The 26,405-nt window shown below is 48.4% G+C and overlaps 1 protein-coding gene across 3 annotated transcripts in view; it reads right to left on the bottom strand.

Moving 5' to 3' along the window:
• The window catches only part of COBL (cordon-bleu WH2 repeat protein), a 298,749-nt gene that overhangs the window by 11,573 nt on the left and 260,771 nt on the right, over positions 1-26,405 (bottom strand). For all 3 annotated transcript variants that reach the window (XM_065938872.1, XM_065938873.1, XM_065938874.1), the window contains 5 exons: positions 19,451-19,760; positions 6,086-6,183; positions 3,021-4,852; positions 1,909-2,028; positions 998-1,258 (listed from right to left, as the gene is read on the bottom strand). In XM_065938872.1, coding sequence (XP_065794944.1) covers positions 998-1,258; positions 1,909-2,028; positions 3,021-4,852; positions 6,086-6,183; positions 19,451-19,760 — 2,621 coding nt within the window. The remainder of the gene's footprint in view (positions 1-997; positions 1,259-1,908; positions 2,029-3,020; positions 4,853-6,085; positions 6,184-19,450; positions 19,761-26,405) is intronic.

Raw genomic sequence — 26,405 nt, 5'->3', positions numbered from 1 at the left:
CCAAGGACACGGGGTTAAGTAGTTTCTTCTTCCAGCATCCTGAGGCAGGGCTGAGCTCTCGGTAAATGGAGTGCCCTTGGCATTCTCCCTAGCCGATGTCTTGGGTCCCTGTTAGGGCCACGGATTACAGCGGGGGACACCTCTCCAGCACCGAGGACACGCTCTGGGGTCGACCCGAGAGATGTGACCGGGCCCCAGGGAGGCTCCCGGTCACTGAGCTAGGGCCACTCCAGCCCAGGCTGACACAGCACCCCTGGCCACACTGAGGACCGCCTCCCCTGCCCTCCTTGCCGCCCTAGGCTCCTGGCGGGAAATTTTTCAGCGGTGCCTGCCCCCTCCGTGGAAGTGGCTCACCCCTCTCACGGGCCAGCTGCTTCCCTTCATTCTGAGGGCCATCTGTACCCACCGGGTCCAGCCCTATGTGACCAAGGCCAAGTTACTCAGGTTTTCTGAGCCTCATTCACTTTTTACGTAAAATGAGAATAATCATAGTACTGACCTCTTCAGGGACATGTGAGGACTTTAGCTTAGGATCTGGAAATGATCTCTCAGAAAGTAATATCTGTCACCACCTCCCTATGATTAGCCTAACTCCCATCTCACTAGAAATGGGCAGGGAAAGAATATCAGTCCAATCACAGAATCATTTTGGAGTTAAAGCAGATCTCAAAACCTACCTAATCAAAGTCCTTGAAGTTTGGGAACCCTACTTTGGACCCCACAAAATCCACTACTTTCAGGGACCAGGTAGGTGATATGTACAGACCAAGCAGAAGACAGGATAGAGCAGAAACTGCAGAAAAACCAGAAACGTGTGCTCCACCCAAGGGACTGCAAAAACAGTAATTTTCCAAACGAATGCTGTCGCCTGGACCCCGGTCTGACCTAGGGCCCTGCAGGATACATCCCAGATGGACAGAGGTGGGGGGTGGTTTGGGGTGACCTGGGGCCTCCCCGCAGCCCGCGGGAGCGCGCACACGCCATCTCACACCCTCACCTTTCTCAGCCTCGCGGCTCCGGTGCCAGAGCGGATGGCATCCATCAAGGCCTGTCTGGCGTCCACCGGATTGCTGAGCGGCCCTGAGCTGGACCTCGATGCCGACCGGGATGAGGTGGGCGCCTGGGCAGCCGGAGCGGGTGGGGGCGGGGGCAGCTGGGACTGGACTCCAAGGTCTTCCACCCGCGAGGAGTCCGGCCCCTGTGCAGACAGCGCGGCATCGCGGAGGCTCTGGAGCTCCTCAGAGGCAGAGGACGTGACCTAGCAACAAGACAGTGAAATGACAGGGTCCCAAACGTCCTTTCCGAGAGGCAGCACTTTTCAGACCCTGAAAACTCCGGGGGCCGTGTCTGCTCCCCATCCTGGGGCTCTCCATCAGGCCACTTACTGCTGGCAGGGGGCAGGGCTGCCTACTGAGACCCCTGTCCTCCTGCCTCACCCGGGCTTGCCTGGACAGACCCCGAGGCCGCAGGCAGCAACAGCCCATCCGTGGGAAGGACCCCTCCTCCAAACACGGAGAGGAAGGTGCCCACCCGGGTTTTCCTCGGATTCTGGCTGTAGAAGGTGCATGACCCTGTCCCCGAGCTCCAGTCCTGGTGGTCCTGTGACTGTATCAGACCAGCCCCAGCAGGGAGCAACTCCATCCTGGAGCTGAGTGGCTCCCACCTCTGCTGCTGGCTGACCCAGCCCTGAAGCCACGCTCAGTGTCCTGGGAGTGTGGGAAGTGAGGGCACTGGTGTGCAGGAGACACTTATGTGTTCAGGAGAGGCTGGCCTCAGGGCCTCTCCCACGGCCGGGTTGGCCACTCCAGTGATGACTTAGCATCGCTTAGGGAATCGGAGGGTCGCCCTGGCTTTTGCAGTTCTCTGGGGGTCACTGCGGGTGGGTGTGTGTGGGGGGCCCCCTCTCACCTTCCTCAGGCTGCAGGTCCCGCTGTGGCCGCGTATGGCCGCCAGGAGGGCTGAACGCTCACAGTCCGCCTCAGTGTAGGACGGTTTCTTTGGCCCTCCCTTTGAGCTGGGTTCTGGAGTCTAGAACATTTATTAATGACGTCAACTCCTGTCACTTAGGTGATGGGGAAATGATGACTACAAGGCAGTACACAAGAAAGCCCATAGTTACCAGGTCAGGCCTACAGGGTCAGTTTTATCATCCCTGTCTGTTAGAAGGTAGAATTATCAAGGTGCAGGTCTGGATTGACCTTACACTATATGAAAATTAAGGGGCTTCCCTGGTGGCTCAGCTAGAACCTGCCTGGCAATGCAGGAAATGCAGGTTTGATCCCTGGGTGGGCATGATCCCCTGGAGAAGGGAATACCCACTTCAGTATTCTTGCCTGGGAAATCCCATGAACAGAGGAGCCTGGTGGACTATAGTCCATGGGCTCACAGTCAGACATGACTGAGTGACTAAACAACAGCAACAAAATACAGAAATCAAAAGCTATGTATTTGGGGAGGCACAGGGTGATCACCCTCCCCAAATGTCATCTCCCTCTTTCCTCAGTGGCAAAATGAAGGAAACAGTTTCTAATCATCAGTGTCAAGGTAGCTGTTAAATAACATTTGCAAGGTGATAAATTCCTACATGGAGGGCAGGTGTCATAAAAATTTCCTCAAGGCTTCAGCCCACCACTGCTGAAAATGCAGGGTGATGGGGGGCAGGACCTCAGCCTGACTCTCCATCTCCCCCTCCAGGCTCAAAGACCAGTTATGGATGATTCCTCCCCCTCCCTCCACTCCCCCATGCCCACACAAGAACTATGGATTGCTGGCACCTTTCCCCAGGGCAGTCAAGAGCCTTAAAGGCAGTGTGGGCAAACCAAAGTCATCAGTTGTGTCTCCTTAGTGGTTCTATTCAAACAACTCCACAGGCAGGGAGACAGCAATCCAGGCAAAATTAAGCCCATGCAGTCACCCGCATCCCTAGCCTGGTCCGCCTCCTCTGATGTCACCTAAGGTCTGTGTCTGGGTGGGCGTGGGGGAGAGGCGTCTCTGAGGCAGAAGCCCACCAATAACTTCACCTTGCGGAGCCTGTCCTTGCCTCCCGCCGAGTGGATGGCCTCCATCAAGGCGCTGTGCAGAGACGTGTCTTTCGGAGCCGGCCTCTGGACCACAGGCCTGAATTTCTTCTTTGGCCCGAAGATGCTGGCTGGCAGAGTACCATCAGCTTCAAGCACACCTGTGCTTAACACACTGGGCTTTTCCTCCCGTGGCGGGGGCTCCTGTCCAGCCCGGCCGTTTGTATCTGACACTCTTGGAGAGCAAGGAGGCTCGCTGTGGGTGGGGGCCCACCGGGAGCCGTTCACCAGGCTGCTGCCGGAAGTCTGATCACCTCCTGAGCGAGGGTGTGAGGGGCTCAAGCCGTCAGACTTGCACTGCGGGTCGGATGCGGAGTCGGTCCTGTGGGTCCTTGTGCTTCGCTCCCCGCTGAGACCACAGCTCCGCCCCACAGCAGCCTGGTCCATTTGGGCAGCTCTGACTGGTGACCCCCGGGGATTTCCGTGGATGCCAGGAGGGTAGTCCTGAGCAGACAGCCTCCCGTAAGGGCTGCTGACCTGCCATCCAGGATGCGGCCCTGCCGTGGATTCCTCCCCCGCACGACGAATGCCCGTGCCTGGGTGTGGGCTGGGGGCAGTACCGGCCTCCACCACGGGAGGCGCTACCGCCGGCTCCGCTGCTGCGCCCTCACATGCCCTCTGGGTGTTACCCTGTCCCCTCCCCACGCCACTGTGGGCTTTCGGGGCCCCTATCCGCTTGGCAAGGGCGGAGGCCATGTACTGACTGGACGTTCTCCGCTGAGGTTTGAGAAACGGGACTTCCGCGGCGCTAGCGGCTGGCACTTGGAGGGGACGGGCGGCTGCCGGGGGTGGCCGGCTTCTCCCCTGCCCCAGAGCGCTGCCGTCTTCTGGGCTGGGGGCCTGGGGCCCGGGCAATGTTACCTGGGGGTCTGGGGAGGTGGGCTCGCCTCTCGGTCTGCTTTCCTGAGGCTGCGGATTCGTGGGGGCGGTGGGGGTGGGCGTCCTCCTGGGCCCCTCCGTGGGCCGGCCGGAGTGCTTCTCTATAGAATTGGACCTCCAGAACTCTTTGACTTTTCCAATGGGTGGGGTTTCTGCCTCCAGCGTGGGCGATGAGGGAACTACAGTCCTGCCGGCATGCGCGTGGGGGCTCACCAGGTTCCCCAGCTCATCAATCTTAATGGCACCCATGGAGAGGGATGCCCCCCGGTCGTAGCATTTCATCTCTGACTTCGGAGGGACAATTTTATAAGTTGTGAGTCCATATTTAAGGCCATAACTCCCCGCTGGGACTTGGCCTCGTTGATGCCATGGCGGTAGTGTTGAGATATTACTTTTACCATCACTTGCCTTTTCCTTCCCCAGCTGCGGGATCACCCTCCCGGGGGCTGGGGTCCTCCCGCTGTGAGCAGGGCCAGGCGCCCTGCCTTCCTCCTTCCCATTCAAGTGGTGAGTGTGAAGCGCTGAAGCAGAACTCGCCTTGGGCTCCATCTTACTGGGATCCACCTCCTTCCAGGTGTTGGTCAAGGCTGAGCCTTCTCTCTCAGGCTCCTGGGAAGGAGGTAGTGAGCTGGGCCCTGCTGCCCACCTCTGCCTGTGCTGCTGGGGGCACTCGGCCTGGCAGGGTGGTGGCTGAGCCTTACTGTCAGCCATGCTCCCCAAGTCGAAGGAGCCAGCATTGTTGTTTCTATTGGAAAACATGCCTGAGTCCACGGGGTCATCGAGAACTTCCCCTATGAACGTCACCGGAATTGCCTCAGAGTCACCATGGGGGGTGGACATGCTGTGTACAGAGTGGCTGAGGGAGCTTGTGTCAGCTTCGTAGCTTTCTTCCATTTCTGCAAAGAAGCACAACTTAGGTCACAGGCAGAGCCCACTTGGATGGTTCTGATGCCCCTTAACCAGTGAAATCCCACCCTGATTTTCATCTCCGAGGGTCCTTTGGTGAAAGTTATTTGGTGTCAATTGGGTTGTCGTCTACACATGCCCAGAGCCAGTCTCAACGCACAGGACCCAGTCAAGGACCTGTCTGCAGATTCATGATGCCTTGAGGGCAGGCACTGAGGTACCACATTTTGCCAGTATCTTTACTTACAAATTGATGTTGAAGTCCAAGCCCTCAGTAACACCACCTCAGAGCAGGATGGGAAGGTGGATTTGGGATTTTTACTTTCCTCTTGATTTGGTTCACAAGGAGCACCACAGAATCTATGGCTCAAGGTGCTCTTGTTCTGCTTCCCAAGAGGCAGGTGACAATGCCTTGAGCCCCCATGAATTAGCCCTAAAGCACATAGTGGGCCTGCAGGCAGGGTCTGAGGGACAGACCAAGGCTGACAAAGGTTTCTTAGCTCTGTCAACCCCATCTGAGGACAGAACTGAGAACAGAACCCCATCTGAGGACAGAAAATGGAAAAGTGAATCAGACAAAAGGCTGGGTCAGCTCTGAAATCTGCCTCCTTCTTGTTCTATTCGGTTGTCAGGCAAGGCCTACATCTACGTTCTAGTCTGTGTGCCTTTGTTTGAAAGATTTCTGGTTGTTCACTGAGCTGGTTTGTACCTGCTCAGACCTTGCACTATTCTGTCTGATACATGCACAGAAGTGCAGTCCCTGGGACGCCCCCGGGAACAGGGGTCCCTGGTGAGATGCTGTGCGCCGTGCTCCTCTTTGAAAGTCAGACCACATGTTAGCGGGTCATGGGGTGGGAGGTTAACACAGAGGCCTGTTTGCCCGAGTGGCACCCAGTGTTTCCCTAACTCATCTGAGGGCTGAGACCTTCTTTTTTCGTTCATGTGTGCAGACTTTTGATGTGCAGAGTCAGTATTACGCAGAGCAGGCCGTATGCGCCTGCTGGGACATCTCTTCGGCACTGTTCTGCCGCCCAGGTGCACGGCCCGTCTGGGAGCTGAGCTCCCTGCATGCTTGGCCCCCAGCCCAGGACTTTCTCTCTCGCAGCATGTCTCCTCTGCACACATCTTCCCCACGTGGTTACCCGCGGTGCCGTCAGTAGCCCTGACACCCTCAGGGTGCCTGGCCCCGGCGGAGACGTCCAGGCAGGAGGGGCGGTGCTTACCTTCCAGGTCTTCGTCCAGCTCTGCAAGGGTTTTCTGGAACTGTCCAGTCATGAATATTTCCTCATCCTCATGTGAGGCTGGAGCAGCTTTTCCATTTCTAGGGAAAACCAAGAGGAAAAGGGAGCATTCGTTTAGCTCATTTTCTATGTAACTGACTCTTTTCTGGAAATATCTGAGGCAGGTACAATTTATAGTCAAAGTCGGGCCATTCCATAGGCACTGCTGTCCTTGGGATGCCTGAGACACAGATGGGGTGTGTGTCTCTGTGTGTGTGGTGTGTATATGCTGTGTGTATGCATATGTGTGTGTGTGTGTGTGGCGCATAGCGACGACCACTCCAATGGTGAACTTCAGGTCAGCAGTGACAGTGGTGACCGCCCCTCTGGCCGTGCCCCCTCCCCACGCCCACAGCAGTGACCGGATGGGGGAGGGTGGGCAGGGGAGAACGCCTGCAGCCCGTGAGTTCTTCTGCCCAGATCATCCCATGGGAAGCCTCACAAGCAGTAAGAAGACAGGCAAGGTCATGATCGCTGCTTCCCAGAGAAGTGGCCATGTGCTAACTGGCTAAGAGTGCAACTGCCCCTGCTCACAAGGGTTCCTGAGCCTGGGAGGGCTGCCACATCTGTGTCCACAAGTGCCTCACGGCCCTGCCACCCGGGTGTCCAGGGAGATGTCCCTACCTGCTGAGGAAAGCTGGGCTTTCCTTCTCTTCAGCCCTGGACAGTAGCATCTATGAGACAACAGCTGCCAAAGCGATTTGAGAGCAGCCCTTGCAGAGGCTCTGGTCTCTTTTGTCTCGTGGTGCCAAGAACAGAGACACGTACGGGGTGATTGTCCCTCTTCTGCAAAAGCGGAAGGTCTTTCCCGCTGATCGTTAGAATCAAGGGCCAGTTTCCATTGTTACTAATCAGGCCGAGATAATGATGCATGAAATATGCTTTGTACCATCCTCACTTACATAGCAGAGTTTGTGTTCTGGTAAATGAGTCTTTCTTACTTGGTGACTGTGTCTCTTCGGGAGCCAGGAAGTGGGCTTCCAGATCCAACTCAGCTAATGTCCTCTGACACGGCAGACAAAGACCGCTGGCCGAGATGTGTGCGACTGTGGACCAATTAACGACGACCACAGAGGCACAAGACTTGCCTTTCCTGTTGCTTTTGCCATAAGACTTAATTGGATGCATTTACTAAACTTGTCTCTTTCTCTTCCACAGAATTTGATGGTTTAGACAAATTTAATTTATATATTCAATCAAGTATATGGCAGAAGAAAGTGGTAAGGGCTCTCTAAAGTAGTATTTGAAATGGAAAACAGTTTTCCAAAGGTTGGCTCTTAGTTTAGAATGCTTAAAGCCTAGCCAGACAAAATTATATCTATACTTTTCCTTCAAAGTATTTGCCTTCCCTTAAAAGTATGCAAAATCACATTGTTCTATGGGAATAGAATGATATTAATAAGAATTAAAAACTATAGCACATGGACTTACACTCAATATTTTATAATAACCTATAAGGGAAAAGAATCTAAAAAAGAATGTATATGTACGTATGAGGGCTTTCCTGGTGGTTCAGATGGTAAAGAATCTGCCCACAATGCGGGAGACCCAAGTTCAATTGTTCAATCCCTGGGTCACGAAGATCCCTTGGAGAAGGGAGTGGCAACTCACTGCAGTATTCTTGCCTGGAGAATCCCATGGACAGAAGAGCCTGGCAGGCTACAGTCCATGGGGTTGCAAAGAGTCAGACATGGCTGAGTGACTAAGTTTAAGTTCTATACATGTATACATTCATATGCATATTATACATATATAAATATATATGTGTATTTACTGTACATCTGCATCTAATACATCATGATGGTGATCAAACCAGTCAATCCTAAAGGAAATCAACCCTGAATAGTCACTGGAAGGACTGATGTATTGGAGCTGAAGCTCCAATACTTTGGCCACTTGATAAAGAGCCAACTCATTGGAAAAGACCCTGATGCAGGGAAAGATTGAGAGCAGGAGGAGAAAGGGGTGACAGAGGATGAGATGGTTGGATAGAATCTCTGACTCAACGGATATGAGTCTGAGCAAACTCCAGGAGATAGTGAAGGATAGGGAAGCCTGGCGTGCTGCTGCAGTCCATGGGGTCACAAAGAGTCCGACAAGACTTAGTGACTAAACAAAATCAGCTATATTTCAATAAAAATAAAATAATGTACTCTTAGAAGAAAATGAATTAAAAAATAATTTAAGAGAAAAGTTCCACTGATGATATTACTTTATTAAAGGTAAACTAGAGAATGAAAATCATCTTGAACTGATGAAAATGCAAGGAATCTGAGACTCTTACACTTGTTGCTCCTGGTTTAAACTGGAAAGCAATGCAAACAGGTACATCAAGATGCAAAAACATAGCTTTGACTTTGTAGGAACTTTGGTTCATTAGCCTCTCTTTTGATAATTTGCCTTAATAATCCTGTGGAAGGAAAATATGAACCACCATGTTCATCATATTCATGGGGAGACATCTCCAGCTTCTGGCAGCGAGGAGTTCCCTCCACTACTGCATCGAGATGAAATTATGATGTGGGGGCGGAGACACAGGTCACAGATGAAGCCGCATGTTGTGTGAAGAAACTAAGACACAGAGCTCCATCTAGGAGGGCCATGATGATCTAAAAGGAATCTGTGTCTGAGGACAAGGGTGACGCAGAAATCTAGACACCACTATGAGCCAGTGTGATTTGTTGAAATGGATGGATTACGGCAAATATTTTATCCTTTCTCCTTTGAAGTATGCTCATTTTGGTACAAGGCAGCTTGAGTGATGAGGTGATTTTTTTCAAACAGACAACATTTAAAATGATTCTTTGGTCCTCTTCATGTCTGACTCTTTGTAACCCCTTGGGCTGTAGCCTGCTAGGCTCCTCCATCCATGGGATTCTCAAGGCAAGAATACTGGAGTGGGTTGCCATGCCCTCCTCCAGGGGATCTTCCCGACCCAGAGATCGAACCCAGGTCTCCGGCAGCTCCTGCACTGGCAGGTGGGTTCCTACCACTGAGCCACCTGGGAAGCCCGCTAACGAGCACTAATTATTTTATGGAAAGCAGTTTACACATTTGTTATACCATGCGGTTCATGGGGTTGCAAAGAGTCGGACATGACTGAGCGACTGAACGGAACTGAATGCCATGCCCAATACACATAGTATGTTGTGTTTATAATTTTATTTTGCTACTGAGATGATAGTGATGATCCCAGTGATGATCCTAAACCACTGCGCGACAGCCATAAATCCTAAAGGAGGCACTACAGCAGGGCCTGAGCCAGCCCTTCACCACGCTCCTCCCACCCAGACGCTGGCCTGAGCCGCCCCACTTAACCATCAAGTTCTGAGCCAAGCCCCAGGCTCAGAACTTCAGATCTCTCTGCCTGCCCATCTCACCTCCCATCCAGGTGCTCTTGTGAAGTCTGGGGTCCCTACATCTATTCCTCTGCCCTCCACTTGGCTCAGCAGTCTTGCCCACCCCTTTCTTCCATCTGCCACTTGTACAATCAGAGGTCTTCCCCAGATGGTCAACCCCACACTCTGCTGACACCCCCATCCACCTCTGGCCCACCCTTGCTCCTGACACCCCAGTGTGGACCTGATTCCCTGGGGCATTGCTTGTCCAGGAGGAGAGAGTTGGCACTAACAGAAGCCACTGGCTTTGGGAGTGCTCTAGAGGGAGGGAACCAGGTCCTCGACTGGTGCTTCTCCCAAGGCTGCCAAGCAGCTCTGGGGTGGGGCAAGGCGAGGCCTGTGACCACTTCACTTCTGCAGCTGCTGCCACTCCCGATACAAGGCAGAAGGGGAGCCACCGCTCTCTGGATTCTGGGCTTCTGAATGAATGGATTATCTGGCCCAAAGTTACCAGTGGTGATGTATCTATTTTGCTTTCAAACATACAGCTTCAGGGAGGAGAGGTTTAGCAGAATGTGCTTTTCTTTCCTCCCCCACCCCATTCACTTCTACTAATTGATTATAACTCTTCCACTCTTCCTATAACAACAAGCTAGATGCACCGGGTCCCTGGGCTTGGAGGGCAGATTCTGCGGGCTTAGCAGGAGAGCCCTAGGATGTGTCCCAGAGAGGCACAGTTGGCCAGAAACACCACTGCCTCCTTTTAGCTGGAAGTCAACTGCACAGGTGTTTTTCTCCCGGGCATCATTCCTCATGCCCAGCACACACCCCAGTTTCTAATGTTGGTTTCTTACTGACAGTTTGTTTTGGCTTGAGACCAAGAAAGTGAGGGCAAACGAGCAGTGCAGACATTCTGATCCCAGCTGCACGTGCAGAATAAACGTCACCAGCAGCCTGTCCTCCACGGGAGCGGACTCCATAGAGAGCATCGCCCTGGACAGGCCGCCGCGGCTGAACAAGAGGGTGAAGGATGGCACTGCCAGCTTCTGGCGGAAGCACGCCCAGCACGTGGATGGCGTGGGGCTGGGGGCAGCGATGGGCTCGGCACCCTCCCCACAGGACAGCTAACGGCACACGTGGAATCAGCACCCAGGCAAACAGGGGCCTTTTCATTTTTTCCTTTTTACATTAGAAAGGAAAAGGAGTGTGGGCAGACCTTTCCCCACCCCAGCACATTAAATCATTTTTCTGTTTGATGTGGCTAGCAAAGTTTCTTTAAATAATTTATCCAGTCACAGAAAAAAAAAGTCTGAGAGGAAAAAGGTGTCCTTTTCAGCTAGCAATTCAATTGCTGACAACAACCAAAACAACCCATGGGAATTCAAAACAATCACTTGATAAACTAAAGGCAAGAAGCCTGGGAAAACATACAGTTGATGACAGTCATGTATGCTTAACTTCTGCATTCAAGTGGCCTTCTATTTACAAAGCTTCAGAGTTCTAGAACAATGGTGTCCAGTTGAAATGTAATATGAGCTACATGTGTAGTTTGAAATCTTCTTGTAATCACATTAAAAAGGTGAAAATAGTAAGCAAGATTACTTTTCATTAAATTAACATTAATTTTTTAATTAGTATACTTTAACCCAACATTTAACTCAAATTATTATCATCATTGTCATGTGTAAATGACATAAAAAATTCACTGCTTCTTATGCTTGGTGCATATTTCACACTTACAGCACATCGCAACTTGGGCTACCCACCTGGCAGGCTCAGTAGCCCAAGTTGGCTAGTAGCCACTGTACCCACAGCATAGACCCTTCTCTCCCCCCATCTTAAATGTTTTTAAATGTTCCTTTGTTAGTATAGTTACAAAGTTTTAGCATTCTGAAAGCATTTAAATGCTTCTAAATATGGTTTTTCCAGTGGTCATGTATGGATGTGAGAGTTGGACTATAAAGAAAGCTGAGCGCCAAATAATTGATGCTTTTGAACTGTGGTGTTGTATAAGACTCTTGAGAGTCCCTTGGACTGCAAGGAGATCCAACCAGTTCATCCTAAAGGAGATCAGTCCTAGGTATTCATTGGAAGGACTGATGCTGAAACTGAAACTCCAATACTTTGGCCACCTCATGCAAAGAATTGACTTGTTGGAAAAGACCCTGATGCTGGGAGAGATTGGGGGCAGGAGGAGAAGGGGATGACAGAGGATAAGATGGCTGGATGGCATCACCGACTTGATGGACATGAGTTTGGGTAAACTCCGGGAGTTCGTGATGAACAGGGAGGCCTGGCGTGCTGTGATTCATGGGGTCGCAAAGAGTCGGGCAAGACTGAGCAACTGAACTGAACTGAACTGTTAAAAAATAGAGCCTGACACCCACTTACCCACCCTCTCTCATAGCATTCCTGTGGAACTAATGTTCCCAAAACAGACCCCAGGAGTGAGAGTTTCACAGTATTGATACACCAAGAGATGAACTGCCTGATTCCAGCAAGACTGCCTTTAGGATATGAGAGTTTAGAAACAATGCTAGTTCCACTAGAATCCCTGTAAGTAGGTAGGAGGCAACAGCCCTCTGTCTCTCTCAACATCTTGTTGTTTAGTTGCTCAGTCGTGTCCGACACTTTGTGAACCCCACAGACTATAGCCCACCAGGCTCCTCTGTCCATGGGATTCTGCAGGCAAGAATACTGGAGCAGGTTGCCATTGCCTTTTCCATCTCCCCATCTATCTACACACAAATGTATGCATGCATGTGTGTGCATGGTTTCTTTTCAAACAAAGATGTTATAAATAGTTAACTCAGGCAGATGGTCAGAGGTAGACACAGTTCTAAGGATTCTTCAACAAATCAAGTTTCTATCCTTCCTTAGGTTTTCAATTAAAAAAACATCAATGATAATAATGATAAAATCAGTCATCAATTTCTGAAGGTTAGCAATATGTCAGGCACCATTCTAGGGGTGGTACTGCAGATCTCCACTGTACTGACAAGAAAACTGAAGTGAGAGGTCAAGTCCCCAAACTACAACCAGGTATCACCTCACACCAGCCAGAAGGGCCATCATTAAAAAGTCTACAAACAATAAATGCTGGAGAGGATGTGGAGAAAAGGGAAACCTCCTACACTGTTGGTGGGGATGTAAATTGGTTGTAGTCACTACAGAGAACAACACGGAGGTTCTTTACAATAGAAAAACAGAGTTAATATATGACCCAGTAATCCCACTTCTGGGCATATACCCAGAGAAAATCATAATTCAAGAAGACACATGTACTCCAGTGTTCATTGCAGCACTATTTACAATAGCCAGAATATGGAAACAACCTAGATGTCCATCAACAGAGGAATGGATAATGAAGATTTGGTGTGTGTGTGTATATATATGCATAGACACCTAAGAAAAAATGAAATAATGCCTTTTGCAGCAACATGGATGGGCCTAGAGATTATCATATTAAGTGACATAAACTAGACAAAGGTAAATATCACATGACATCACTTCCGTGTGGAATCTAAAAAGAAAAAGGTGATATAAGTGAACTCATATACAAAACAGAAAGACCCACAGACACAGAAAACAAACATGTAGGTACGAAGCGGGGAAGAGGAGGAGGGGTGAGTTAGGAGCTTGGGATTAACATAGACACACCACTGTATATAAAATAGACAGCCAGCAAGGACCTACTGCATAGCACAGGGAACTACACTTAATGTTTTGTAATAACCTATGAGGGAAACATATGGAAAAAATAAGGGGAAAGGATATGAAAAAGAACAGATATAGATGTATAGCTGAATCACTCTGCTGTAACCTGAAACAAACACAACATGGTAAATCAGCTATGTTGTTCAGTTGCTGAGTCACGTCCAACTCTTTGCAACCCCATAAACTGCAGCAGGCCAGGCTTCCCTGTCTCTCACCATCTTCTTGAGTTTGCTCAAACTAATGTCCATTGAGTCAGTGATGCCATCCAACCATCTCATCCTCTGTCGTCCCCTTCTCCTCCTGCCCTCAATCTTTCCCAGCATCAGAGTCTTTTCCATTGATCAGGTCTTTGCATCAGGTGGCCAAAGTATTGGAGTTTCAGCTTCAGCATCAGTCCTTCCAATGAACACCCAGGACTGATCTCCTTTAGGATGGACTGGTTGGATCTCCTTGCAGTCCAAGGGACTCTCAAGAGTCTTCTCCAGCACCACAGTTAAAAAGCATCAATTCTTTGGCACTCAGCTTTCTTTATGGTCCAACTCTCACATCCATACATAACTACTGGAAAAATCATAGCTTTGATTAGACAGACCTTTGTTGGCAAAGTGGTGTCTCTGCTTTTTAATACACTGTCTAGGTTTGTCATGGCTATTCTTCTAAGAAGTGAGAGGTCAAGTCACTGACTCAGGGCACCACCACCAGCAGTGAGCAGATATGATGCCAGGTAGTCTGACCATGGACTTTCTAGTCTTCATGTTGAGTTGCTCTGTAAGTATGAGGAGATTTGGTCTGCATCATACATGAAGGAAAGATGCATCGGGAAGGAGAGCTTCTGTGGGCATCACGCTTGCTATTCAGGGAAGGAATGTGCAAAGGTCGCTCTTAGGTGCCCTCAGGATGATGAGCCATCACCATGTGGCTTGAATTCTTCCTGAAGGAGGTTATTTACTGTCTGTTATACATTTAGAAGGAGACTCTGGAAATTTGATGTCCCACTTGCTGAGTCAAATTTGAACTGAGAGCATAGATTTATTTTGCAATGCAAATTATAATTGGACTTGATGCAAAACATATCATTTTCAGATCACAGCACACAAAGCATACTCCAGTCATTCCCAAGTCTTCATGTTTGCTCTATTTAGAAGACTGGTGTTTATTCTCAAGGCTTTCCAATTCAAAATCTTCACTGTCACAGCATTAATTGGAGGTCAGCCAATGCTACCCTTGAGGAAGGGGTAGCCATGACTGCAATGAGCAGAGACTTCAAATTCAGATGCATGAGCAGGAGCCGTGCACTTTGTCACTGGACTGAATAGCTTAAGAAAAATGCTTTCAGTTGAGGCCAAGACCATAGGCTCTCCTTGGACAGGCAGCAGCAGCTCTGGAGCAAATAGTCTTTGTCTCCAATTTGTCAAAGTGTGGCCCTTAGCCAAAAAAGTCTGGGTGACTTGGCTGTCTGCAGAAAGCAGACAGCAGAGAGAGGAGAAACAGCCCAGCAACCTAGAACCTTATAGACCTTACAAACTGGGGTCTTTGCAGGTCACAAAGGACATTCCCCTGTTCCTTCCAATACTCAATGAATCGCTGTGTATCAGAGGGGTGACAGTATTGAAGGGCACCCTGACAAAGTTGAAAACCACAAACACTCCTTATTTCCCCTTGGGGACAGGTCTCACACCAGAGATTCTATAAGCTGGGGTGCTTCAGTCTGATGCGGATGGCTTCACCACCCAACAGAACCCACATCCCACCTGGAGAGACCCAGCTGTGCCTGTCACAGCAAAGGGTAACTTCTGTTTCCTGAGCCTCTGAGGTCTGGCGCTCCAAGGATCGAGAGGCCTCACTATCACAGCCAGGCTCTAGATCATTGCAGGAAGAACATGTCCCCAGAAACACAAATGCTGCCTTAGGATGAGCTGTAGTAATCAGGTGCTAGAATTATGCAGGGAAGAGCCAGGAGGTGGCTTCAGGGAGCGGCAGTAGGCACTGAGATCAGAGTACCGTCCCCTTCAGGTGGCCGCCCTTTCTCAAGGTGGTCCAGGGGCATCCAGCTTGTGAAGGGAGGAGCTGGCAGGTTGAGCAAATACATGTCTGTCCTGTCACCCTGTCCATCTTCTCCTGGGAGCACAAGTGTCAGAAATCATGTTCTTTGTTATTACTGCATCTCTCAATCCTTGAACATGTGTGCTCCTGGGCAGAGCTCCAACACAGGGCCCTTTCTAGGTGGGCAACGTCAAGACCACACCTCTGTGAATAGTAGTGGGCTCTGCCCTCAGACTATTTCACCTTGATTCTGAGCTGTCAACCCCCAAGCATAGGTTCTCTTCTCATTGAATTTGACCCCTGGCTAGTCTGGACACCTGAAATCATCTGCTCCACTGTGAATCACAGACGTTCTCCTGACATGCTCTCTGGCCCAGGACCAGTCAGCCCCTGCAGTCTGGCCAACCCTCTGTCATCAGCCTGCAGTGCCTTTTTGCTGGCCAGGCTCTCAACGCCCTGTTCTGTGGACAGGACCAAACAGCACATGCCTGGAGGCACCATTTATCAGGAGCAGTGTATCCCTTCTCCATCCTCTCTATCTGGGGTGCATATGTATAAATGCTGCACGACAGTGTAAAGGATGACATGGGCAGCATCTCCCAAATGGTGCTCAGCAGAACTCATTCTATAAGACATTAGAGGCTGAGCAGAGGTAGATCCCAGGAGATATCCAGGTCATCACAGTGACTCTGCAGCTGGTAGATGAGTGAGCATAGCCGGACATGCTGAGGTGTTGAGCACTCAGTGAAGCCCACATCTGGGACCTGCCCGCCCAGCACACAGATATGTGTGTGTGTGTGGCCCTGAATCTTTGAACTGGTTGCCAAAATTTAAAATTTGGGAGACCTCACAGAAAAAATCTAGATTTCTGGCTTCTCTTCAAAAGCCAGCCACAGTGGCTCTACAATCTCTCAAGGTAACAATTGGAAGGAAGCCATGGGCTTGACTCTTTAGAGAAAACTTGTGCTTTTCCCTGCAACCTGTGACCTCTGAGTCTGTAACTCCTGCTTAACATGGTGGCCACAGATTTTAAGTAATCTTGACATCAATAAATAAAGTTATGCATTTGGACAGAAAAATGTGATACACCCTGCTGAAGTCTCCGAGTACATCTAATGTGTCAATGGCGATAACTCTTGTTTTTAAAAAGAAAAAACATAGGCATTCTATGAAAAATAATGGGCAGAGAGTTGATCCCAACTCTGAGCAAATGAAGGAACAGCACAGACAGGGCAGCGGGCCTCAGAGATCGTTTTCATCCTCATTTGACTCTGAAGCCTAAAAACGGCAAGTTGGTGTGCCATGAAAAACTCATGGTGCTCCAGTTCCTAAATTAACAGTGATGATTTAGTCAATGGGTCTCCCTCAATGGTTATCCAACAGGCACTGAGCATACACACAGGCGCCCAGCAGCTGCCACACCTGTGACAGGTAGAAGGTGTTATCTGCACAGGTATAAGCAAAATTCAAAGCTCAGCAAAGTTAAGTGGACCCACAAGGGCCAGGCAACTAGTCAGTGGTGGTGGGATTCCATGTGGGTATGTGAGGGTCCAGAACCCCCTCCTTCCCCTCCACATTACTCTCAAATTCAGCAGTACCCCAGAGAAGAGGATGGATAAACACGACCAGTTCCCTGTTGGAATAAGACATCAGGTTCCAAAGACCCTGTGATTATTCTGGTTGTGGCAGCAGACAACATGAACATATTTGAAGGGAAGTCAGCAAGATTTTACCTCTGAGTTAATGCCAGGAAGTCCACCAGGACTCTTGCATGAGCATCCCTGGGGTATCGAAGTAACATATCTGATTAGTGTCAGATATAGAGCTGAAGGTGTACGAACCCCATGCAAAACAACCAGACATTTCTGAAGATTACTAGAAAGCTATTCTCCTTTATATTTAAGTGGATGATGAAGGAAATGAAATAATTTCCCTCTGCAAACAGGCCAATCTCAGCTCAAGGTATCCAATATGGGCCAGAGGCAAAAGGGACCAATTGCCACATTTTTATTTCCTGTCTAATAAAATATGGTCTTGGAATTGTCCTTAAGATTAGAGAGCTTTACTACTAGAGTGTGTATACAACCACCTAGGGAAATGCTTGTGATAAACTGATACTAAAAATAAGCTAAAATAAAAGAGTATTGACACTACAGTTACATTAACCACACAGAGACTTGAGTGTTCATCTGGACAAAGCTGAAACAAAACGTGAAAAATATAAGGGCACTCGCTCATTTTGGTGATCAACTTAAACTTTAAAAAAAAAAATCCTATTTTACTTCTATTAATGTTTCTAAAACCTTGTGTGATTTGTTCTTAAAATTATTTAAAAGGTAAAAAAAGAGGTTATCATATTAAGTGAAGTAAGCCAGATAGAGAAAGACAGGTATCATATGCTATCGCTTATATGTGGAATCTAAAAGAAGGAAAAAGATACAAATGAACTTGTTTCCAAAACAGCAAGAGACTTACAGACATAGAAAACAAATTTATGATTATAAAAGGGGAAAGGGGGTGGGGGGATAAATAGGATGTTGGGATTAACATATACACACTACAATGTATAAAACAGATAAGCAGCAAGGACTTACTGTTCAGTACAGTGAATCCTACTCAATATTTTGTAATAACCTATAAGGGAAAAGAATCTGAAAAACAATATGTGTGTGTGTGTATATATGGGCTTCTGTGGTGGCTCAGACAGTAAAGAATCTGCCTGCAATGCAGGAGACCTGGGTTCGATCCCTGGCTTGGGAAGATCCCCTGGAAAAGGAACTGGCAACCCACTCCAGTATTCTTGCGTAGAGAATTCCATGGACAGAGGAGCCTGGTGGGCTACAGTCCATGGGGTCACAAAGAGTCAGACACTATTAAGTGACTAACACTTTCACTTTCACATGCATATATATTATATGCGTGTACATACATATATACAAATATATGTGTGTATATACATAAGTGAATCACTGTATACCTAAGCTAACATGGCATACTTCAATAACAAAAAGGAAGGATGAGATGCTGAGGATTAACCTGCCTTCCTAATTCAGAATGAAGAAAGGAATTGTAACAGGGTGCTGATGCAGAGACATATTAACCAGTCTATGGAAAGGGTACAAGAATCAGACTGACGTGTGTGTGGAGACTTGATGGAGACTGGCATGAAACTAGGAATCAGTGGGAGACAGATTCCTTCTTCACGTCACACCTGAAAATAAACTCCAGGTGAACAGGAAGCCCGAAGGTCAGGAAGCAACACTGAGGCTTTCACAAGACATTCTGATGATGTTTAGTCCTCTGCAGTATGAGAAGGATCTCTCAATGTCCAAATATCACATACATTCCAGAGAAGGAGGACACACTCTTCAAAGAGCATTTTTATACAATAAAATAAAACAAAGCTAAATTCAAGCCACGGTATTAGAGACTCTTTGTGTATATATAACTAAGGAGACATTAATGATTAAGAAAAAAGTAACATCCCCAAATTTTGTGGAAAAAAGGCTGTGAAAAGATAATCCATAGAAGAGGAAACTGAATTTCTAACATACATATGACAAGATGCTCATCCTTACTAATCAGCGTCGTGTATCTTAAAGCCACATGAGATGCCACTTGGGGCCGATAGGAGCGCAGCGCTCCAGACACCTGCTCACCCACAGAGTGGTGTGACTGTTGATGGTCAGGCTCTACAGACGGCTGGAGGGCGTGGTCATCAGTCCATCATTTTGGAGAGCAATCTGCCAATATTCCAAAAAGCTGAATTTTCTCTGAAGGTCTAATCATTCCTCTTCTAAAAAAGCTCTATACATAAATGGAGACATATGTATAACTTGCTCATTGATTCCAGGGTGAAAAACCAGAACAACTCAAGTGTCCATTCATAAAGAAATGGATAAGTGAGTGAACTAATGACACACACATCATCAGGGATAAATCTTAAACACGTGATATTGAGTGGAAACAGACTGTGGTACCGTTTATATGAAAGGTAAAAGTGAACAGGCTGATACTATGCATTATTTATAAATACCTGAATAGCTAGAAATAGCATGAACCATGTGCAACGCGTCCCCAGTCAGGGCGTGGTGACCTCTGAGAGGGCGCCTAGCGCGGTGGATCCCTACTGAGCACTGGCTGGCTCGGCGGGACCGAGGCCTCCGTCCTTTGAGCCTGGAATGGACCCTTCCCAGGGCCCGCGCCTCACCTTGGACGCCGCTTCTCCGAGCTGCTCCTGCCCCACACGGGGCTCTTCGGGGGGCCCGGCTCTGGAGTCCCGGCCAGCTCCTGGTCACTGCAGTCCTCCTGGTCTGTGCCCCACTTGTCCTTGGATTTCGTGCTGTCATGCTGGGAGTCCAGGGACACGATGTCCGAGGGGGAGCTCATCACCCCTGAGTCCTCTGTGGTGTCCTCCGAGGCGAAGCAGCTGCCGACAGACACGGTCTCCTCGGCCTCCGGGGGCACTGGGGGGGCGCCGTCCACGCTGCAGGGGTCGCCGGGCCCCGTGGACAGGCTCACTGGACGAGACACACAAGGGGAGGTCAGCCACCACGCCAGCGAGCTCGCCCCGGCCTGACTCACCTGAAACTGCGCCTGTGACGGGAGCAACGCTTTCCCTCAAAAATCGGCATATTTTTAACTAAGCTTGGGGATTTTCATCCTGTACATGACTATAGGTAAGTGTGTGTGTTAGTCACTCAGTCGTGTCTGACTCTGTGTGACCTCATGGACTGCAGCCCTCCAGGCTCCTCTGTCCATGGGATTCTCCAGGCAAGAGTACTGGAGTGGGTTGCCATTTCCTTCTCCAGGGGACCTTCCCAATCCAGGGATTGAACCCAGGTCTCCTGCATTGCAGGCAGATTCTTTACCATCTGAGCTATCAGGGAAGCCTGACTATGGGTAAACACATTAAAAAAATTCAGACTAATGACATGATGAATGCAATTGTTTCTAGTCTGATCCTTGGTTTAACAGAATTGTTGGAACATGAATTTTTTTTTTCTGTTAAATTAAGGTTTTCAAAATGGAAACAAACTTCAAAGTGACTAATCTTGTTCAGGAACTTCTCACAAATATTCCTCAGGAGCAAACACAATTTGGCTTAATGTATTACTGACACTTTTCATCAGAGTCTGGCTCTCCCCTTATTTTTACACATGAGACAGTAAGATCTGGTTTAAATAAGAGATGTTCTTATAAGAGAACCCTCAAGTAGAACTTAAAACAACAAGGACAAAAGCGTCCTTGGTTGCGGTTACTGGCCCTTGAGCAGGGAGCATGCAGTGTGGGGGAGCAGAAGGAATACAATGCACAGAGTTATAACTCACTACAGAGGCCTGAATCCACTCCATCAGACTCTGATGTGGGAGCCAGCCATTATGAGGGACAGTAGGGGGAACGAAAGTGAGGGTCCATTTTTCTGATACTGAGCTGTGAGGTGGTCTAAGACTGTTCACCGAAAGCTCCACCCTTGGAGAGGAATCCCCCTAACACTGAGGTGGGAGGACAGGTGTCTACAACTCTGGCCCAGCTGCAGACCAGAGGTGTGTTTTTTCACTGAGTGTAGAAATAGCTTTTAAACCTCAACATATGAGCTACATGCTGCTTGTGGTCATCCAGGAAATAATGATGGTGTTGTGCTGCAGTTTCAGTGTGTGTTTTTTGCAAATCATTCCTTCAGTAAGTAAGTTGTTGGACACCTAAAATGGATCAAGACCACACACATGCTGAGTGTAAACTCCACAGACTCGGGCAATGACAGACAAGTGACACAATAATCACACTCAAGACAGTGAGCATTTTAACCAGACAGCAGACAAGAGACAGAGAATGAAGAAAATCAAAAGAACACCATGGAGAAAATCCCTTGAGGTGTTGCTTTCTTTGAGATCCCCCAAATAAACAAAAGAACGGGAATAAAAAACTGCCAGATATTTAACAAAAGAGCTCACAAATAAAGATCAGAAATAAGGGAGGAATTGTTTAGAGAAGCAAATGCATAAGGCAGTGTATCTGAACGCAGTGAATGCTTCTGAACAATAACCTCTTTCTCTCAGCTTTCTTCCTGTCTTTTGTTGCAAGGCTCTTAATTAGAGGGCAAATACAGAGGAGAAACACGGCCTGCAGATTAACGCCACCACAGCCTTTTCTGCCAGGGCTCTGCTGAGACGCGGTCACACCTCGATGCCGTGCGCCAGCGGCTTTATCCACACAGCTGGCGGCTCCACCTGGCCTGCCACTCCCGGCCCCTCCTGCCAACTCCACTCAAAGCTGCTCCCTTGCCTGGCCATCAGTGGCGGCCCCGACGGCCGAGCAGATGCTGGTTTCTCGCTTCCTCTCTGTCACCATCACTGAACAAGTGGGCCAGTCAAAAGAACACTTTTTCTCTGCGATGTAAAAAGAGCACAGTGATGGAGCATGCAGGTTTCCGGCCACAGAGACCTGGATTCAAACCCAAGGAGGGCGGTCGACTGGTTGCCTGGGGGCACGTCCCTGGACCCTCTGCCTCGGTTTCTCCCGGGAGAGGATGCGGTGATCCTCGCATGGCATGGACTGAGATGAGGACTAGGTGTGAAGCCAGCCCACCGCAGGGCGCCCCTGGCATGCATGCCGGGTTGGGAAGGGCCTCCTGATTGGACTTGGGGCCACAGGCCAGCCTCTGGTGACTCACAGTTTATGGGGGACAGGCAAGAACACCAAGACCGGCAGTGCCACGTGGTGAGACCACCGGGACTGTCTGCAGGTAGAGGGGGAGGGCTGGTCCCAGGGAGGTCACAGCACAGAGCAGAGACTGAATAAGTGCTCAGTCCAGCCTGCCCCCCATTGCTCCAGTGGGCATCACGCAAGTGTAAAGTGACCTCAAGAGACCTGCTACCTGAGGAAACACTGGGGCAGCAGCCCCCCACCCCAACCTTGGGGTACACTAGAGCCACCTGCTGCGAGCAGGCTTCCAGGCACTCACGTGCCCTGGACACTCAGAAGGCATTTGTGGCAAGGGAGGACTTCGTCCGCCCCTTTTGATCTGGTTATAAGATTGAGGATGCTTGTCTGGGCTTGTTTTACACCCCTCAGAAGCTTTGAGGTGAAAACAGTTGTGAACCACCAGACCCAATCCAGCCAATGGCAAATGCTTAGTCAGCAAGAGGTGAGACGTCTGTACCCAGGGTGGCTGTGAAGCCACTGAGACTCCCTGAGAGGGTGGGAGCGCCTGCACGCCCCTCTTCCCACGCGAGCCCTCTAATTATGGAGGATGACCTTCCCCCGGGCCCAGGGGTCTCTGTCCTCGAACTTGACGGACAGGTGTCAGTGAGGGCCCACCCATATGCCTGTTCCAGGACGCGGAGCCCGCGCTGGCCGGCAGGCGAGGGGACCTGCTCTCGGGGAGCCTGCAGTGTGTGGTGGGGATGGTCACACAGGGTCAGAAGGGCGGCTGCCTAGACGCCCGAGGGAGAAGGAACAGGGGTGACACCACCTGCAGCCTGCAGGTGTGATAAGCACCAGTGAGGGGGGAGAGGGCGAGCATGGAAGGATGCCAGAAGCACAGGGTGGGTCTTCCAGTCAGAAAGAGAAATCAGCTCTTGCAAAGGCTCAAGGCTCCTGTGAACCACTTCTGGGGGAGCTTTTCTTGAACTAAAAAAAGAAACCTTTTTTGAACTAAAAAGTTATTACTGCAGGATTTTTGCAAACGTAGAAAAGCACAATTTATATTTAGCAGATGCCAAATACAAATTCATAAGTAAATTATCTTCCAAATAAATAGTCACAGAGCTCAAGTCAGGAAATTTAATGCTTCCATTGTCCTTCACCTGAATTATATAATCCTATAGCTCAAATGCCATTACAGCGAAATGCAGGCTTTGGAAAATTCTCAAGCTTGAATGTAAAGCAGAAAGTGCTAACCTAAGGTTGCATGCATGTATCCTTAGCTGTATCCAGACTCTTTGTGACCCCATGGTCTGTAGCCCGCCAGGCTGCTTTGTCCATGGGATTTCCCAGGCAAGAATATTGGAGTGGGTTGCCATTTCCTTCCAGGGTATCTTCTGACTCAGGGATCAAACCTGAGTCTCCTGTGTCTCCCACATTGGGCATGTTACCACTGTGCCACCTGGGACGCTCAGCTTAAGGCTACTAATTCCTTAAGTTGAACACAATCATTCCAGTTTGGCATGAGTCCCACTGAGTTTTTCTTTTATAAAGTCACCCAAGAAAATTTCAAACACCAAATGCAAATATCTTCCAGGTATTTTTGTAATGGATTCGTTTTTATTACTTTATTAAATGAATGATCTTGTACCTTATGATATTGCTTATTTCCTGGTCATTATGAAAAGAAATCAGTCAAGAGTCTGTTTCACCAGGTTTATCTGCCCAAAGGAACTGTCTCAACAAAAGACTAATCTCTTTCTCATCTCATCATGACAGCTATGGCTCCCTTTCGCAAGCCGACAAGACATGCTCCCATCTCCTGTCTCAACCCATCTTGATTTAGTTCCCTTTGGTCTATGCATTGGGAATAAAGGGCAAAATAAAGTAGTTACCGGTGCATGCTTCAGAACTACTGGGGTTAAACTGACCTGGTGTGTCAGTAATGTTTGTCATATACACCCCAAACTAATTTTGAACCACGTATTCCCACCGACATTTTAACCGACATTTGAAAATACCCATCATGCTCTTGCCTGGTGCACTGGGGGGACCCTGAGGAGTCGGGTGGGGAGGGAGGTGGGAGGGGGGATCGGGATGGGGAATACGTGTAACTATATGGCTGATTCATGTCAATGTATGACAAAACCCACTGAAATGTTGTAAAGTGATTGGCCTCCAACTAATAAAATAATATTAAAAAAAAAAAAAAAATGAAAATACCCATCATGAGTTCAACTAGTTACAACAGATGTGACTTCATTGTAATTATTATTTAAATCTGTTTCATTATTTTACAAAATATAATAAAAGTAATCTGATCAGGATAGTGTATTGATGTCCTGAAAACTGCATGTAAAAAGGATGAGCGTGTATTGATGTCCAGAACCTGGCATGTAAAAAAGATGAGCAGTTCTCCCTTTAAGAGGTAGCATTCTAGAGCACAGCTCTTCTTTCTGGAATTTACTCCCCTCTCCCACACCACAAGAATCTCACCTAATCCTCAATGAATGTACTTTGTGCTTGAGAGCTTTTCTACTGATTAAATAAAATATGTATATAAATTAAAATGCAATTTTTATTTCCTCTCTCAACAGAAGGTAGTGATTTTTTTCCTATACCAGGAAGTGATCATTGTGATCATGAAGGGGAAAGAGCCAATAAAAATTACATGAGTATTTGAGAAATGTTGACATTTCTTAAACAAAAAGGCAAAATGACATTAGAAATGCATCTATAATGACTCAGATTAGGCTTTTTTCAACTAATTCCTTAAAAGTGAGTGGTTACTTAGTACTAGAGCAAGGCAGGGTATGCTATTAATGCAGTTCACATTTTTCATTCTTATCGCTATTAACACATTATAAATCAGATGTGTTATTAGGTATTTTGTTATCTAAATATTATTGACTGGAGATGTGTCAATATCACTTATGTAACAAATCGCTGACCACAGGTATTAGTTTCTGCCAAAATCCCCCAGGTCAATAATGACTTATGAAACTGAAAAGACCTTGTTCACACGAGTAAGTTGAAGTGAATTAAGTTTTGCTATAGTGACATCCCTCTGCTCAGTTTTTAAAACTTTGACTCTATTACACATCACTTGATCAGTCACAAAATTTATGTTCAATGACGTATTAATCCACAGTTTGCTCAGACCCTTTGTCCTTTTGGTTGGAAAGAAAACTTGGAAACCACCTGATGTTCAACAGGACTGTCCACCTGCTCAGCACTCCACCAGGAAGGCAAGAGGGTAAGGCCCGCCCTCCTCAGGGAACCACATGCAAGTGAGATTTCTGGTGGATGCCAGCTTGGCGTGTCTTTTGTGATGGGGAGAAGGGCATTCAGCAAAGGGGAGCTGGGAGGACCCCCGCCCAGCTGCTGCCTGCTGTGAGCTCTCAGGTACCTCAGTTCTAGCAAAGAAAGCATGTGGACACATAGCATCTGGATGCAGATTCCCTTGGAAAGCCTTATGGTCTCCCAGGAGGACACATTCCCAGGTCAAGTCCGCCAACACACTCAGAAGAGATGGGTCAGTTTACGGGCGGGAGGGGAACATGTGCAACCTGTCATGGGAAGACAGACAAGGGGGCATTCTACCCGGAGGAGACGGAGAGGGGCCGTGACCTGGGCCGTGAAACAAGCAGAGCGGCGGCAGGTGGAGGAGGACAGTGACACTAGAGGGTGAAGTCAGACACGCAGGCGGAGTGGGAGGCGGCGTGGACTGAGCGCCTGGGCGCTGGTGAGTCTTGCATGGGTTACGTGGCTGTGTCAGCGCGTGCGCATGCGTGCAGACGTCCACAGGCGCAGCGGCGCACTGTGGCCCCAGTCCCGGCTACCTTCTTCTGTTATCTGTTCTCTCATTACAGTCTCCTCAAGCTGAAGTATATAGATTTATTCCTCTATGAACTGACAGTCTCTTTCCCTGGATGGGCACCATTTAGTATTTGGAAAAAATTATAAAAAAAGAATGTGTAATCTATCTATCTATATGTATAACTGAATCACTTTGCTATGCACTGGAAAATAACACATTATAAATAAACTATACTTCAATAAAATCTTATTATATAAAAAACATTTTATATTAACAGTTTTGTCCAAAAGCCCCATAGACCTAGGATCCTCAAATATATTGAGGACGATAACAATGCAGCCAGTTCCACATAGAGCAGTGCATGAATACATATTTTTTTCAAGAAGGCAGGATAACAAAGACCTTGAAATCAATTATGGATCTAAAATTGACCGGAATCCTTTTAAGAGTCATGTAATGTACTCTTGGCTTCAAGCAGTCTGTATTTCTCCAAAGCGTGAACCTATAATAGAATCCTAATGTGCCTGTTAGAGACACAGAGTAAGTCCCCATTTTCCCAATGGTAAGATTGGGCTGCTCTCAGATTGCTCTTTTCTGAAAACCTATAGAGGCACCTTCTGTTTCTTCTGTCTGTCCACACTGCCCCTTCCCTGACTGTGCCACATGAGTGCCTCCTTCCTGGAGCTAACCTTGTTTGCAA

Source organism: Muntiacus reevesi, chromosome 6 (genome assembly GCF_963930625.1).
Source record: "Muntiacus reevesi chromosome 6, mMunRee1.1, whole genome shotgun sequence".
NCBI lineage: Eukaryota > Metazoa > Chordata > Mammalia > Artiodactyla > Cervidae > Muntiacus > Muntiacus reevesi.
Note: the sequence above shows the minus strand (reverse complement) of the source record. Positions and strands in the feature narration are given on the sequence as shown.